An 18482-nucleotide genomic window follows, 5' to 3' on the forward strand; every position below is an offset into this window, starting at 1 on the left:
TACATCCAATAGACAAACAAGGTACAGGTGGTTAGTAAAGATGACTCAAAGAAACTGTAACACTGACATCATCCTAAATAGAAGATCTGTCATGGCCATATTCAGTTCCATTGAGACACTTCAAGATACGCACTCGACAGACATAAAAATTGTGGAACCATGGCATAATCGATCAGGTGCAGCCACGCTGCTCCATTTGAGCTCCCGGACCGTGCACAGCAAGATCTTAAAACATAAGCATGTCATCTACAGACGCGGATTCCATATCGAGGACGCATCTGATTACCAAGTTCAGGAACGCCATAATGTCTCATCACGAAGACATCAGAGCTCAACAAGAACTAGATGTGAGAAATCAGTACACAGGGAATCGCGGTTTAAAAATGCAAAGACAAATCATAAGGAAAATCCCAGTTCAAATAAAGTGGCCGCATTAGATCTACCAAACAATAAGGCCAGCTACGAAGAAGAAAAGAGAACATACTGTACACCTGTACACAAACAAGCATCTCACAAAACAAGAGAAAGAAGTCAAGAAGCAAAAGAACAACGATCAGACAACTCCTTAAGGTTGACAAAAAAAGTAAATACGTAACGGATATGACACAGAGCACACAGAAAAAAAAGGACCCCTCTGGTAACAACAAAACCGGACTATGGGCCTGGCTGCCAAAAGCTCTTACCACACATCGCTCGAAATAGCCACCCATGAACAACGCCACAGCGACAAGCGACATGCCCCAAGTCGGCGTAACACAACTAACCCTCTGTTTCTGGAATACTCGGGGCCACTCCCATCTAACAGCTCCAGGAGAGCCAAACCTAGGAGAATTTGACATCATCTGTCTTCAGGAAACCTGGCTCCAACAAGTACCTACGATGGAGGGATATCAGATTATCTTAGCACCAGCAGTAAGGGGTAACAAAGGGCGTCCAACATCTGGTAGGATGATAGCCTGTCGCAACGGAACTCGAGTGCAAGTGGAAAAAACATTTACAGCCAATCAATCGATGCTGGCAGTGCTAGTCTCTTTGCAAGATCCGACAAATGCCAAACTTGAATCAAGCTATGTTATCATAGTCAACCTATATTGGAACCCAGCGACAATATCTGGAAAAAGATTCATCGAACAATGTGAAAATTTGCTTGTAGCAGTTACGACCGAACATCCAACTACTGCCGTACTAATGTGCAGAGACCTAAATGCTATTTGTAAAGAGCCAAAAAAGCAACAGCTGCCCAACAGGCATCCACACAAAGAGGCAAAGAATGGACACATCTTAGCAAATCACATGGCCTACACAATCTACATGAAGCTTTTCCTGCAGCAGACAGACTACCAACGTGGGAACGTCCACCATCAGTCACAACTATCGACCACATCTTTGTATCACAGTCATTACTTTGCATCACAAAATTCTTCAAGGTGCGTCGCACCCCCATGAGCGATCACAACTTGCTCGAAACTGCCTGGAACATAACCAGTCATAAAAGTCCGAAATACATCACCCAGGTTGTGTCCACTGCGCAAGGAACAAGATTAAGATTAAATGCTGCGGACATTAGTAAAGTGACCACTGAGTATAACACAAACATATACTCAGAAACGACTGATGGCATTGATTACCAACCACTACTAATCCTGTATATCCAACAAAAAAGGCACCTCGAGTCCGCTTCAAAACAAACCAGCACACATGTCTATAACAAAGAACTGGTCGAGAAAAGATGAGAATACAGAAGAGCGCTAAGATCTGCCTACATGGTGTCGAACAGAGACATGTCAGTGGACATCAAGGATATAAGAAAAAGATACAAGAACTGGGTGAAATTCCACAGGTATAAACTACATCAAGCTGACGCCGAACGAATAACTAAAACCCTTGTTACTAACAACAGCAGGAATTTCTGGACTCTAATACGGGGTGCAGACAAAACATTGGATAACCAAATCTTAAACAACATAAATCAAGACACCTGGGAAAAACACTTCACAAAAGTATTTCGGTCAGTGGTCAGCTACCAGGTGAAAGAACAGCAACAGTATGAACCCACCTGGATTAAGAAGAAGACATTCTTGACGCCATCAGGAAATTAAAACATTCGAGAGCTCCTGGCCCAGATGGCATTTCTAATGCAGAATTGAAAAGTCATCCTGACGAGTGGGCCAGCCTGATGAGCGCGATCTTCCGGCGATGCGCTGAAACTCGATCCATTCCACAATCATGGACCAAAGCCATAATCATTCCAATCTACAAAAAGGGCAATTTAACAAATCCTGAGAACTTTCGACCAATTGCTTTACTTGATGTAATGGGCAAGGTATACGCTTCACTCCTTATGAACAAATTCCAAACCTGGGCAGCTGGAGCCAAATGTAATGACCCCTACCAGGCGGGCTTTAAGAAAAATGCAGGAACAACCTGCAATATCCTAGCATGCAGTATACTAAAAGCCAAAACACGCCAGAGCAAGAAACACCTGTTCGTAGTATACATCGATTTTACTCAGGCTTTTGATCGAGTGGAGAGACAGGTACTCTGGAACAAATTAAAGGCCTGGCACTGTCCAGAGAACATACTAGCCCTGTAAGAGGATTCAATTCAACACTACGGCTAAGTCAACGCCTAGTCTATAATACTGAATGAAAACCCTTATTGATATATCTTTATGTCCAGTTCATGCGTTCTGGATGACTACCCCTATATAACACCCCTCTCTTGGAATCCCCCTGACCCCACTGAGCCAAGAAGTAGTTCTGTTTTGCAAGTTTAAAAGGTTTATTTGATAATTTAAAATATATATATATCACACTTTATAATAAATTAATAATTGAATAGCACACTTAATCTGATATGATAAAGATCAACAACGGAGAATCTGGCACTAGCACACTTCTTATAATCACTAATGAGTTGACATGAAATGGATAAGGTAGCACACTGGTAAATAGGAACAAAAGTATAATGTGGTAGAGGATGCTTTATGTAAGCTCAGGTGGATGCAATATTCAATGAATGCAGTACAGAAAATACTCAATATGATTTCAACCAAACAATGTAATCACTTTTCTCTGGCAATCCCCTCCCCCCCTTGATGCAAGGCAAGGAAATGGAAGGAAAACACACAGTTCTCAGAAATGCAATCAAATGTGATTCAGTTCACCCCAGCAAGCTTAGACAACAGAAGTTTAAAAACACAGGCCCAAATTGCTTTGATATGTGCTGGCAATGAATTAAAAAATATGCTAAAATACTTTTAATTCCCTTTCAGAGGTTCAGGGTGAGTGGTAACTAGTTAATATTAGTCCAGGCTCACACTAGCAATGATGCAGGGATAGTTAGCAGGTTAAACGAATTTCTGGCAAATGGAAGGCAAGCAGCAGCTGATTTTACATGTGGAGAAATTTGCAAATCGCGGCAAAATTCGCGGATGCGCCGAGCGCTATTACAGAGGAACCACAAGGACTATCTCTATCGTTTTGGGGTCCTAGGAAAGCCTAGGATCTCAGCTTCAAAATGAAAGTTACTGCAAGTCTCTAGCACAAACGGTTGCGGAGATATGAGCGATTTTGTGAAGGCCGTTTTTCAGATTTGAAATTTTAAACGCACACTTTTTCAGCTTTAAAAATGATGGCAGGATAACACAATTGCTAAGCTGCAGTTCTACTTAGGTTAAAAATGGATTGAATTATATTATTTTAACTAAAGATGGGTTCTACACAGTTTTACTATGTACTCACACTATATTCTTGAATTAAATGGGCCTCGTCACGGATCTGGTTAGGGTTTTAAACTGGACTCTGGTCTGGTCTGGTCTGGCCTCTGCACTTCACAGTGATCTGGGTCAGCTCTCTCTGCTGGTCTGGGTCTCTCTGGATACAGCACTGCTTTCTCTCTCTGGTCTGGTCTCTAGTTTGGCTTTCTGGAGGTTTGATGGAGATAAAGTATGGATTTTTCCGGCAGAGCGTCCCGCTGCAGATGGAATTGAAGGTCCCTATCTGTCCTGTCTGTCTGCTTTTATGTGTTTAGAATGTGGGTGTGTTCTAGCATCACTGACCCTACCTCTCTCTCAGCTTCTAATTGGTCAAACTTCCATTTATCATTTGATTGGGGAATGAACTGTGAGTCAGAGGGATGTCATTTTATGGCTTGCAGATAGGACACTCCTCTGTCAGATTGCACACATTCTATATTTGATAATAAAAGACATATTTCAGAGTTACACAGTTGTTTGAAATTACATATACATGGTGTGGCTGAATTTAGCCATGTCTCTGTCCAAATCTGCTGTTTCTAAGAGCTTGCATTCAGAAATGGCAGATAATTGACTTTTTAACTGATTTTTCAATTTCTGACATTGACCCAACTTTACATACATGTGCGTAGGGAGTATGGACATTAACTGATGAAGTTTCAGACTTTTAACATGCATACATTTAGAGTAATATCCACTTTTCCGCTAAAACCCCCCTGAACATGCCACCGGGTCGAAAAACCTCTTAAAATGTGGGCAGAAAAATCACAAGAATTATGGTGTAATTTATAAAATTTTCACATGTCCGTACTATGAGTTATTCATCTTTTTCTAAACAATATTCTGGCTACAAAGGGGTGTGGTTTACCCTCAGCACAAGGTTGAATTTCTGGTTTTTCCAGTTCTGCCAAGCCAGCTTGCTCTCACAGGCAGTGCCCCTCCCCTTTCCTCAGGAGGAAGCCACTTTTTACGACCATTTACGACTCCTGCCAATAAAACCTTTGCCTGAGCCAGGACAGGGCTTTGTTCACTTTCCTGCAGAGCACAGGTAATTCAATTATCAGATAGATGGCATATCCTTAGTGTGAGCAGCAAAAGGGCAGCTAGGCCTGGGAACACAGCTGTGACTCAAGTTTCACTCCTGATGGGGGTAGTTGCCAGGCAAATTGGAATCTCTTTAAGCTGTCATTTCTGTTCCCCAGTTTCTGCATTCAAATAAAACTAAACATTTTCACATATGCAGCTAGAAGGCTGATTCTAAGTTTAAAACTATGACATTTAAACAGTTACAAAGGCATGTGACACCAAACATAGGTCACTCATTTAATCTAAACATTTTCGATTTTAGTGTCTTTAAATCCAGTGCAACTTAAACTGCTGCAATCCACAGCTCAGCCAGTCTTGTTATAAACCTTCAAGTCACTTCAGAATATCACTTTACATTGTATCCACCTCTCAGTAAGTCTTTCTTTAGCCTACTTTGGGTTCATTCAGTTTTACACAAAAAAGTAAAATCTGGTGTGGTTTTAAACTGCCGGCTTTTGGATAGTGGTGAGTACTGGTACTGCACCCATTTTTGGCATTTAAGAAAATGAATTCCCCACCATTCTAGGTTGCATTTGGCAATCAGCATTTCCATTCCCAATGGTTTCAGACTACTGTGCGGGTAGTCCAATGGTGGTTTTAAAGCGCTTTGAAGCTAACCGGCGCTACTGTTTTTCCTTTGGCAACCCATTTCCCTCATGGCAACCCGGCCTTTCATTCTCGCACTGGTGGGTGGCAAGTGAGGCAACCATTTTGGTGTGCGCACAAACTGCGCAGCTTTCCTGGATTTCAGCGCACATGTGGGTTTTCCGCCATCTTGAATTTTCTAAGCCCACAGCACCAAATGTTGTGGCATGATAGCTTGAACGTGGGTCAGGACACCCAACAGCCCCTATTCAAGCATTACACCACAATACCTCTCTGAAAGTACGACTGAACCGGTAAGGCGCGCTATCAGATGAAATTCAAAGCGCATGAGGGGTCAAACAAGGGTGCCCGTTAGCATCAGCGTTGTTTCTCTCTTACATCGGTGACATCAGAAGCATAGAAGAATCAACTAGAGCCTTTCCACCAAAACTGGGTCCACGGCAGATAGGACATCTGTTGTACGCAGATGACATGACAATATTTGATCAAACAGAAATTGGGCTACAACGGAAACTCACTGCTCTGCAAACATATGCTGTAGAAAATCACCTTGAAATTAACACGAGCAAAACGAAGGTCATGACCATCCAGAACTGTGGGATGAAACAAAAATCCAACTTTAAATGGCACCTAGGTGAAGCCAACATTGAAACCATTGCCAAGTTCAAATATCTAGGAGTGATTATGGACAGTTCAGAAAAAGAAATTGCCATGCAAGCAGAATTGTACTCAAAAACTAAAAAACTAGCTGCCCAAGTCAGTCATCGATGGCAAATTCGGAAAATGTTCCTTAGTACCCACGATAAACTTCTACAAAATGAAAGTGGTGCTCACAGTAACATACGGTGTAGAAGCAATGCCCACAATTCCTAAACAGCTATGGGCCAAGTTGGAAGCACTGTTTTGGCGCAAAGTATTACATCTACCGATATCAACACCAGGGGCAGCAATAAGACGAGAACTAAGTCTGAAATCATTAGAATGCTCAGTAACATGCAATTCGATGATGCTCTACAGAAAATGTAGAATGGCACATAGTAATGAGATCTTCAGACTGATAAGATGTGAAATGGATAGTAGGAACTGCAACATGCTAAAAAATTGGCAAAACGAAAATCAAATGGTGCTAAACAGCATCGCATCAAATGAAGAGGAACTTATATCCAACCCGTGTAAAATCCTAAAAAGAATAAAAGACAACGACTGGGCCTCTAAAATAGATGCTGCCGCAAAGCTAAAACTCACCAGCCACTTACCAAGTAACATGGTAAAAAGAAATGAGCTGCAAGCCTACGTAAAACAGAGAAAGCAATGTGAATATAAACTGTCTGCCAACTGGACACAACAGAGAGAAGGTTGGAGTGAGGAGTTTTGGTTTCATTGCTAATATCTGGGTTATCTCACACATTGCCTGCTGTCACGCTATGAGAAGCACCAAGACTGGTCTGTAATATTAATGGAAGGAACAAGTTACTTACCTGTAACTGTTGTTCTCCAGTATGGGTCTGGCATGGATTCACATGCTCATGAATATTCCCCGTCGTCAGGCTGGGAAACGTCGGTAAAGAAAAAATCAGTATCAGTTTCGTTTCTGATCTGTCTTTCTTAGTAGTAACCAATCACTGGTCTCTGGGTCATACTGCCCCCAGCCAATGACTGCCCTCTCCCTAAGCCCTTCCTCTGGCACCCATCCTCAGATTTGGTAGCACGTAAAGTGGCAGTATGACCAAGTGAAGAGCCGCAGAGGGGTAGGAGGGAGGGTTTGCATGTGAATCCATGCTAGACCCATGCTGGAGAAGAACAGTTACAGGTAAGTAACTTGTTCCTTCTCCAGCATGAGCTATGCCATGGATTCAAATGCTCATGAATATAAGAATACATAGCAGTACACACATGCACAACCACGGGAGGTGGTAAGGCTCAACATTAAGCATTTCATCAACTCAACATTAAGCATTTCATCAACTCAACATTAAGCAACTCTTACCTCCTCACCAGGCCCACCCTCAGGCGAACAGGTAGCGCAGCACTGCCTGGCCGACCCTGGACTCCTCCCTGGAATCCCGGTGGACGCAGTAGAATCTCATGAAGGTGTGCGTCAACCTCCACGTAGCAGCCCTGCAGATGTCCAGCAGGGGCACACCAGACAAGAATGCAGTGGTAGCAGCGATCGCTCTGGTCGAATGGGCTCTCGGACGGCCGGGCAGCGGTCGGTTTGCCAACCGGTGACAGTGCATGATGTAGCCGGAGAGCCATCTGGAAATGTATCCTTCGAGAGGGCCTTCCCTTGGTTCACAGGTCCAAAGTTCACAAACAGTTGTGATGTCTTCCGAAAACTCTTCGTGCGGTCTAGCCACATCCAGCGAGTGCAAAGTCCTCTCGGCCGGCGATGAAGGCAACGGGAAGAAAACTGGTAACAGCAAGGGCTCGTCGAGATGGAAGTCTGACGGAACCTTGGGCATGAAGGAGGAGTGCGTCCTCAGCACCACCCTCGTCTCGTGAAATGTCAAGTATGGAGGCTTGCAGGATAGGGCCTGGATCTCTCCCACTCGTCGTGTGGAGGTGATGGCCACAAGAAATGTAGTTTTCCACGACAGGAACTTCAACGGTGCCAAATGCAGCGGCTTGAAAGGCGCCCCCATGAGCCTGGTCAGCACCACGTTGAGCTCCCACGCCGGGGCCGGAGCCTTCACCGGCGGGAATGAATGAAACAGTCCCTTCATAAACTCCTTCACCAGGCGATGAGACCACAGAGATGATCGTCCCGTAGTTCTGGTGTAGCGGGAGATCGCCGCCAGATGTATTTTGATGGAGGCATGAGCCAGCCCCGCCTTGGCCAGCGACAGCAGGAACAGCAGCACTTGAGGAGCCGCCAATCGCAGAGGGTTAATCTTCTGTGCACGGCACCAGACATAGAACCTCTTCCATTTATGTCCATAGCACTTGAGAGTTGAGGACGCCCTGGCCATTGCAAGCACCTCCTTGCAGTCAGCCGGGATATCGTACCCTCCAAACTCTAGTGCCGCAGGAGTCAGGCCTGCAAGTTCAGTGACCCCGGGTCGTGATGGAGGATGGTGCCTCCTTCTCTGGAAAGAAGATCTGCGTCTGTCGATAGTTTGACTGGGGGGGACGCTGACAAGTCCAGAAGGTCCGGGAAACAGATCTGTCTCGGCCACGCCGGTGCAACGAGGATCATCTTGCACTGGGACCTCTTGAGTTGGTTGACGAGTCGCAGTAGCAACTGCAACGGAGGGAACGCATACAGGAACAGGCCGTCCCAGGGGAACGAGAAAGCATCGCCCATGCTCCTCGGCTGGGGAAACCTGCTGGCGAACCTCTGGCACTTGGAGTTCGCTGCCGTCGTGAACAGGTCAATCTGGGGTTTGCCCCATCGTTGGAAAAGCCGATCCACTTGGTCCTGACGCAGTTCCCACTCATGGCATGAGCACAGCTCCCTGCTCAGCAAGTCGGCGATGGTGTTCTTTATACCTTCTAGGTGGAAGGGTACCAGAAACATCCCCTGGGCAGTGCCACAGATCCTGGGCCTCCTTGGATAGGGCCGGGGACCTGGTTCCTCCCTGCTTCTGGATGTAGAACATTGTGGTGGTGTTATCCGTGAAGATCCTTACCACCTTGCCCTTGAGGGATGGGAGAAACGACCTGAGAGCCCAGAACACTGCTCAGAGCTCCAGGATGTTGATGTGGAGTGACCTCTCCTCCGGGAGCCAAAGGCCTCTCGCGTGAAGATCTCCGGTGTGAGCTCCCCAACCTTCCAGGGAGGCATCCGTCATCACCGTCTCCTGGTGTGCTGGGGTCTGAAAGTCCGTACCCGGCACGAGATGCGCATGGGTGCCCCACCACCGAATTGCTTGGCGGAAGACCTCGTTGAGCGGGATCTTGTCTTCGAAGCTGCCCGCCGCTTGCATCCAACGGGCGTCGAGGAACTCTTGTAGAGGACGCATCCGCAGCCTGCATGGGCGCACCAGGTAGATGCAAGAGGACATCATGCCGAGAAGTGACTTGATGGACCTCACCCTGGCCACGTCCGTGGCCAGCAGGCACTGCACCTTGCCCAGGATGACCTTCGTCCTTTCCTCCGACGGGGAAGCCAATTGTGCCACTGTATCGAGCTTGGCTCCCAGAAACAGTGCGACCTGTGACGGAACCAGGTGGAATTTGGGGAAGTTGATGGAGAATCCCAGGTCCGTGAGCAGTTGGACGGTCTTCGCTGTGTGCTCGACGGCAAGCTCCCTTGTCCTTGCTCGGATGAGCCAATCGTCCAGGTAGGGGCAAACGTGGATCACTTGCAGGCGCAGCCGCCACTGGCGCTAGGCACTTGGTAAATACCCTGGGCGCCAACTTCAATCCGAATGACAGGGCCTTGAATTGGTAGTGCCGTCCTTGGACTACGAATCTGAGAAACTTTCTGTGTCCTTTTAGAATGGGGATGTGGAAGTACACATCCTCCAAGTCCAGCGATGACAGGAAGTCGCCTGCCTCCAGCTGTCCCAGCATGTGCTGGAGGGTGACCATCCAGAATTTCTGGGCTTTGATGTATTTGTTTAACCGGCGCAGGTCCAGGCCGGGGCGCCAACTGCCTGTCTTCTTTCTGACGAGGAAGTATCTTGAGTATACTCCGGAGCCCCGGAGCCTCTTCGGGACGGGCTCGATGGCCCCTTTCTTGAGCCTCACTCTTACTTCTAACAGCAGTGGTGGGATGTGATTTTCCTTCCTGGCCACAGGAGGAATTCGGGGGCACTTCCTTAGAAATTCGAGAGTGTGCCCGTGGGCCAGGGCATCCAGCACCCAATGGTCAGTGGAGATGGACTCCCACACGCTAACGAACTTTGCCAGCCGGCCTCAAACGAGTGGCACCGGGTAGGGGCCCGACGCTATGGCCGGTTCAGTCCTGCTTGGAGGCGGCCTTGCCGCCCTGGCCTTCTTGGCGACGGGGTCCTACTGACTTGCCGTGCCCTCTTTAGGCCTCTTGTGACGAGGAACGGGCTGCCTGGCGGTACCTCGAGGAGCCACCGCTGAATCCTTTGGAGGCACCTTGCTTGCCTCCGGAGTTCCGAAAGGGAGGCCGTCGTTGCTGCAAAACTCCCAAGGCCCGAGCCGTCTCCGTGTCGGTCTTGATGGCCTGAAGTGACTCATCTACTGTCTTTCCAAACAGGTTGTTCCCGTCGAAGGGTATGTCCAGGAGTCTGGTTTGCACATCCTGGCAGATATCTGTTCCCTTGAGCCATCCCAGCCGTCGAAGGCAAACACCGTTGCCCAACTGGCAGAACCCGGTGTCTGCGATGTCTGTGGCCACCATTATGGCGTGGTCCGACGCCACCTCACCTTCCTGTAGGATCCCTAGGGCCTCCGCCCTCTTGTCGTCCAGTAGGAAGTCCAGCAGGGGGGCGATCTTATACCACAACTCCCTGTCGTAGCGGGCCACAATCGCTAGGGCGTTGGTTGCCTTAATTGTCATCGCCGCGGATGAGATGACTCGTCCCATGGCGTCCAGTCTCTTTCCCTCACCGTCAGGTGGAGAGGTTGAAGTTGAAGCCGTCGCCCCTGCCGCCTTCTTCTTGGCCGCCGCCAAGACGACCGAATCCGGGGTCGGCTGCGCCCTGAGGCACAAAGGGGCGGAATCGGGGACCCGGTACATCTTCTCGTACCGATCCCTCTTGGCAGGCGTCGTGGACGGGTTCTTCAGGAGAGCAAGTCCCAGATGTCGTCAAGCAACGGCATCGCGAGGACAGTCTTCCTCTTGGCCTCGCAGCGTTTATAGAGGAAGCCTTCCTTCTTCTGTTCATTGGGGCAGAGCTGGAAAAGCTCGGATGCCCTGGAAATCATGGCGTGGAAGGAGCCAATTTCGTTGGGCGGGCGGGCAGGCCCGAGGGGGTTGTGATGGAAGACCCATCCCATCGTCACCAACGTCGTCATCCGTCCCTGTCGTGGCCGTATCTGTTCCCTGTCCAATTGTTTTTTTTGTTGGTCTGGGTGCTTTGTATCTAAATGTGTATATCTTTTCATTGCACATTGTTTTCCGCAAATGGGCGCAAAGTAACAGATTTACCTCCAGCTTGAAGCTGGAGGTAAATCTGCTACTTTACGCCCAAACTCGGGATTGGGTGGAGCAGTAACGCCACGTTAATAACGTTACAGCCGCATTTTTACCACTCCACCCAACCCCTGATGAGGCCCTATGTGTGGGACGCAACAGCATTCCTCGTATCTGCACAATGCACGCATCTTTTATAACCAATGAAGTGGTACATACTGGTTACATTATTGCTTTTTGTGCAATTGTTCAAAATACCCAATACTCCAACAATAAAACTGAGCAATGGATCAGGTGTTTCAGCACAATACTATCTTTGTGGGTGTGGTTTAGGCTATGGTTCTTGCCAGTCTGCGTTTAAGGTAATTTAAAATGTTTCTTAATTCCGTAGAGTTGGCTGGACTGTACAATACATAGGAACATTATAAGATTTGTGGGTACAAATACAGATGTCCTGCTGTCGTTTGAAGTACTGTTTTACAGTAAAAGTCCTACGTTGGGCCTTATTATGAGTTTGGAGGGGTCCAGGTCCTGCAAAAGGGGATTTACCAGGCCATTCCGACCTTGGAGGGCTTGGTAATTCCCTTTCGCAGGGCCTCGACGTGGTACGGCCCCATTCCCATTTGAGCTCCCATAGGGTACCGTTGCTACCATCCTGGTCTGCTCGCGGGTGCCGCTCTGCACACCTGGTCTGACCAGTCGTGCAGAGTGACCCCCACGAGCAAACACGCAATGTTGCGGCATGGCAAAAACTGCACCAGTAGCACTACCGGCGCCGTTGATGCCTTACCGCAACATTTGTAATGAGGCCCATTATATTTAAAATATAATTAATGTAGAGATTACTTATAAACATCACAGTTATGCATTGTGTGACATACTTTGCAGTTGGTTCTCCTGGTAGTACTGAGCGCGTAGCAGAATGTCATCAAAGACACACGATAAACCCAGCAGGGATGCTATTTGTCTGCTTAGCAAGGAGCAGCTTCTGTAAAAATGGCTGTATGGAAGTCATTATGAGACACATTTGCAGCTGTGAAATAGTGTGTACCTTTGGCACAGTTTTTGTTTTCACCTTTCTATGACTTTGGCTATACTTTCACAGGTTTCCTGATGGACTTACGCACTCAGAGATACTCTTCGCCATTTTAGCTTCTCTGATCTATTTCATGCTTGCGCCTTTTGGGCGATCACAGACTGCTGAAATGTGGGGCCGGGGAGGGAAGTTAGTGCTTGCTTCTAGAGATCATTTTAGTGCCACTTGTGGGAACTCTGTGCTTGACTTAATATTGTAAAATGATGCATCATTTTTAACCTTTACTTTTCTGAAGGGAAAACCCTAATTTTTGCAACTGTTTAAAAAATGCATGCCGTGTATTTGAATAGAAAAGTGATTGCTTAACACTGTGTATGTGGGTATTTATTAGAAAGAATTCCAAAGATAATGTGAAGTGGCACCAATAAAAACCAGTGAGGTATTTGGCTGTTTTTCATATTAAAGAGCATTTTGGGAAGATAAGAATGACAAAATAGCTTTATACATATCATATATGTCTGTGAGAATCATATGACTGAACCACTAAATACCCAAAGCATGCTGGTTTGCTTTTTTCCCCCCACTCTAATAATAAAGCTTTTGGAGCATATATACAAGTTTGGCCATCAAAGACTTTAGCTGCCAGAGTGGAATCCCTGCTAACAGCTCCGAATTACTCAGTGTTGTGGATCAACCAGACTTGGAGAAACAAAATTGGCTTTATATTTAAAAAAAAAATAGCAACTAGTAAATTGAAAATAAAATGCTGCTCCTCTGGCAATCTGCCACCTTAGGCCTATAGCCCCAGGAGCAGAGGTGTATAGTGTAAAGAGGTGAGGACCCAACACACAGCCTTGTGGACCATCAACAGTTAAAGGAGTGGATTGAGAGGTGTTGTTTTTCCAGGAGACAAAGAATTGGTGAGGTGCTAGGCAGGATTCAATCCAGGCAAGGGCTCAATTGCAAATCCCAAGGAGAGAGTGAGTATTAAGATCAGATTGATCGACAGTGTCAAAGGTAGCAGACAGGTCAAGGAGAATTAGGATAGTGGATAGGTTGGAGTGCCTAGCAGAGGCGATACAGTTGGAGACATTCATGAGAGCAGGTTCTGTGGAGTGACAGGAGCAGCAAACTGCTTGTAAAGGGTCTTGAAGTTTTTGGTAAGATGGTTGAACACAACACTTTCCAGCACTTTAGAGTAATGCGGAAGGAGAGACACAGGGCAAGGTTTCGATGGCAGGTTCGGGTCAGTCCCTTGCTTTTTTTAGGAGAGGGATGACCATAATAGAGGGAAAGCAAGCAGAGTCGGAGGACAGGTTAAAGAGTTCAGTGAGGTGATAGGCCCCTAAAGAAGCAATAGGCTGGACTAGCTGAGGAAAAAGAGGGTCTGGTGGGGCACAAAAGGGGTTACCCTTCATAAGAAGAGATGGGACTTCTTCAGTATTAGTTTGATTAAAGTGGAAGATAGGAGAGGGTGATGGTAGAGTAGGCAGAGTGTAGAATGTGGAAGGATGGAGTGTGAGGAAGGGCAGCTAAGTATTTAGCTAGGTCATCAAAAAATAGTCCAGTGTGACCAGGACTGTGATAGAGGGAGATGATGTGAACTGAGTGAGGTAGAGCAATAGTAGAGCAGATGAATTCAAAAGACGTAGGATAGGACGTGGCATTGGAGATTTGAAGGGACAACATGCTCTAAATATCTTAACTAATTCATGTTTTATAGTATAACTGTATTTGATCGAGCATGTATTCATGAAGTATGCACCTTAGGTGGTTTTTATTTAGGTTGTATTGCTTGTGCTTTTATGTGTTAATACCCGAAATGAAGAGATTGACTGATGGAAGCAATACAGTTATGCCTTGTGCTTGTGGATTATTGGCAATACATTTTTTAAAAAGTTGGATGATTTATGTATAAAGCACATGCATGTATTAATACATTTAAAATGTATCTTTGATATATTAGAGGTTATTTATAACACGCTTAATATCCAGAGGTTTCTAAGCACGGACCCGGGGATCGAACCTGTGGTGCTCAGTGTCATCTTGCTTCCAATGCGAGAACGTTGCCCCTGAGCTATCCTCCCGAGAGGAGATCTTTGTATTTTTATGTTTTTGAACAGTGTTGCTAATGAATTTACTGCGTTCAGGTCATATGAATTCTGGAATGTGTGAATTGTTAATAACGTGTAAGCCTCTTTACGTGTAAGGCTGTGCGGTAAAAATGGAGTTAATGGAGCAGTAATTCCGTTACCGCTGCATTACTGCACCGCCGTACTATGGGCCTCATTGCACGTTTGGCAGTAGTTTGGTGGTAGTTCTACTGAATTACCATACCATCAAAATCAGGTGAATTCACAACTTTTCCTCCAGAAATCAGCTGTTCTACTTTGCAGTAATGCCGCCAGCGGTAAATCAACCAAAAACCATAATTTGGTGGTGTGGGGAAAACGGTTGTAATTCTATTCCTGCCACTTTGGCGATGCAGAAAAAAGTGTCAGTAATTCTGTTACCAAAATTGTAGTGAGGTCCATAGGTGGAGGAGAAATCTCCAGCTTACTGGCAAAAATCGACAAAATCCACAGAAATACCCATTGAGTCCCATGGACTGCAAAAATTGGAACCTACACCCCCCACCCCAACAACCACTAGGTGTAATCCTGTGGTAGATCCGCAGGACTAAGTGGCGGTAAAGGTTAATCCGTTTGGCAATATTTTAGTGGATTTATCACTGGAATACTGCCAAACTCGTAATGAGAGCCATTGTGTTTGAATTTTATCAATGATGGATTGTGTATTATTGATACATTATTGTTGTTTATAAGGTTTCATTGTAAACTATAATGTGCTTAATGCATTTAAAAAAAACTCTTGGTGTAACCTCTACTCCAGAACAATGTAAGTCAGTCTACCCAGGGGCGGTTTAAGGTTCATGAGGTGTGCGGCAGGAACATAAGCTTTCTATTGGGTGTAGATTTATCATATAATATTCATATCTGTCACTTTTTCAGATAAGCAAAGGCCCTGCGATTGATGTGGTACCCCCATTCTGACACGCTCATTTTCTCCCTATTGCAGGAAGGCACTCAATGCTCTTGCCCAAGGTAGAATTTTGAACAGATGCTCTCTTTTGTTGCCACCATTCTTCATGTACAGTGATGTGTATGTTTATGTGTGGGAAAGAGGGCCTAGGAGGGCACATTAAAGCATGTCCCCCTACACTCTCAGAAGGGGGCAAACCTTCACACTGTGATCCTTGAAGACTTAGTCGAAGCAGCTCATGCAAAGAGGCCCTCACAGACACAATGCACCCGTCAATGGCAAAATGATCTGCTCCCTGGAGTGGATTGTTTTGAGGTGTAATTTTGGGTGACTACCAATCCTAGCACTTCCCATGAGGCAGTCCTTAGAGGTTGGAGCAATAGTTCCGAATGTAAAAGATGATTTGCCTCTATCCCAGAAACTCCAGGAAGTCATTTACATTCATCAGGAGGGGAGACCAATACAGTACAGCTGCAGAACATACAGACTGCCCCACACCACACATCTCCTGACAGTATTCATCTGGGGCCAGAAAGGATGCGATACCATTGGCTGAACAGTAGGCTCTGCTTGCTCTTTCATCGAGGCCGTAGGAAATGATCTAAAACTCGGTTTACTGTTGCTCTTTGACGGTTTTCTATTGTCGCCTGATCGTCTTTTTGGTGACTTTGCTTAAAATAAGATGAACCACAAGGCGATGTGGCTCATCGCAAGAGTTAGCTCGGAAGTTCCAGTCCTCAAGCAGGAAAGGCTATGTTTTGAGAGATATGACTTCTGGAACCAGAGGAATGGTTTAGCGATACTGCATTTTCACCAAAAGAGAGACGATTCCCACAAACCTAAGGCAATCGACCCATCCCCGAAGTGCAACTTGATATCCGAAATCAAGGAGCCCCGGTCTCACCAATACAGCTACGACCTTAGCACTGGTCCTGGTGCCTAGTACTACTCTATGCTGTGGATGGTCTCTGTGAAAAAGGGGTGTTGCTAGGTCTGGAAAAGACCTGGGGCTTTGCTGATGTTGGGACACGGGGCTAGCTACCCTTTTGGTTGTAGCTCCTGTGATTCTATCAGGGGCTACAACCAAAAGACCAGGGGCTATAGCCCTCTTATCCCCCACCCCTAGCAACGCCTCTGCTCTGGATAAAATTCTTCAATGAACTGCGCCTCTGTCTTCCATCTGCTTTACTTGGCATTTGTGCCAACATCAGGCTAAATCCACAATGTGCAGGCAGGAGCTTACTGTGGGAAACTCCACATTCCACTGTACAGAGGTAGGAACTATGTATAACATTTGAAGAAAATGCCTCCTACAAAAAGTGTCAGTTAAATGAGTAAAGGCCAGGCAAATCAAGAAATTAGGAGAAAAAAGGAAGTGACTGTGGAAAACCCCTTTGCACAGAGAGAAATCCGCCAGAAGAACATATTGGAGATATCAACACACTGGAATTGTTTGATTGCGACACAGGTTACAACCCTCGCTGGTGAGCAGAATGTAGAACAGAAGACTGCATGCTTGGTTTCCGGTCCCCTGGCACTGGCTCTAAGACTTTCATATAATGGGAGTGTAAAGTGCCTGCAGAATGGAGTACGGACTGGCACCTTAAGAGTGACTCTGTCCTGTTAAACAACAGTATCTTGCGTAATGCTATCTTCCAAAATAAGGCACATTTGTAAGGGGTACTTTTTGGTCAGGCCTAGAAATTCTTGCATATCATCACCCTATATCAGTCTATCATATAGAATTCATCAAAAACCCATAATGTGTGAGGGGGCAATTCTACAGTCATTAATAACAATAATATGGAAAAACAGAAATAGGAATTCCATGTTCTCTTTACCAATGGCTCTTGACACTGAAAGACTCCCATTGACTCTCCATGCGCCGAACCAAACCACACAGCCTCCTAGAGCTTCGATGCGCTGCTTCTCATCCTATAGACAAAAGGAACATGTGTCATTAAATCAGTAGCTTTCCATGCAATGTCCATTTGTGACAGTTTTCATAGTTTGCAGGATGGAATATGGACCATCATCTTCCAAACAGAGGTGCCACCACTTGACTGTCCCTCCCGTTCACATGCAACTCTTCCCGTATTTTACCCGATTCCCCGAGTCATCCTTCCCGATCATTCTTGCAAAGGGGCAAAATTGCTAAGGGTGACGCCACCCACAAGGCAAGTGACACTGCTCCCACTGGCTTAGCTCCATCTGAAACACGCCTAGTTAGCACACAACCCCATCCGAAAGGCCCCATATAGATCACCATTACACAACAGCCTTGACCCTTTTAGTGCTCGGGAAAACTCTCACAACATAGAACATACATCAGGCAATGCGCACACGTTTCACCCCCTCGTCCCTGCCGCTACCCCTGCAAGCCAATCCCAGATGCGCGGCAAGGTTGGAGCCTGTATCTAGAATTGGAGGAGCCAACCACAGCAGGTTTGCAAGAGTGCAGTGGACTAATGGGGGAGTGGGCAGGTGCCATACAGCGCTCCTGACACAGGTAGACAGCTGCACAGAGGCCCTTAGTGCATATGTGTAACGTGTGGCATTGATAATTAAGCAATATGGTTGGTGGCCGTTGTCAATATTGGGAGTCATGGAGGCAGCGTCAGCGTTTCGACTGATGGGCCAGAGTTGAAGTGAAGAGTGTATAAGGAGAACTGGGAACCAACAACCGTAGCATCTCTCTGCAGAGAGGGACTATATAACACTATTAGCCCCTTGCCGTCAGGCAGATGCTAAGCCCTGCACATCTTTTGTTATCCTAGGAGCACTGTGAACAAAGGATAAAACAAAGCCATTCCAATGCGTTGAGCAAGTGATATGTGCCCCTTTCAATTTCAGTGAAGCAGCAGGCAAAGATGAGTACTACAGAGCCGGTGAGTGAGGGGTTG

General features: G+C 46.3%; 1 protein-coding gene across 1 annotated transcript in view; it reads right to left on the reverse strand.

The window, feature by feature from the left end:
- The window catches only part of PPM1E (protein phosphatase, Mg2+/Mn2+ dependent 1E), a 1271820-nt gene that overhangs the window by 39498 nt on the left and 1213840 nt on the right, over positions 1-18482 (reverse strand). Inside the window, exon 6 of the mRNA XM_069615159.1 lies at positions 17421-17514. Within this exon, the coding sequence (XP_069471260.1) occupies positions 17421-17514 (94 nt within the window). The remainder of the gene's footprint in view (positions 1-17420; positions 17515-18482) is intronic.

The sequence above is a fragment of the Ambystoma mexicanum genome, chromosome 9, assembly GCF_040938575.1.
Source record: "Ambystoma mexicanum isolate Mex_15411 chromosome 9, UKY_AmexF1_1, whole genome shotgun sequence".
NCBI classification, from domain to species: Eukaryota; Metazoa; Chordata; class Amphibia; order Caudata; family Ambystomatidae; genus Ambystoma; species Ambystoma mexicanum.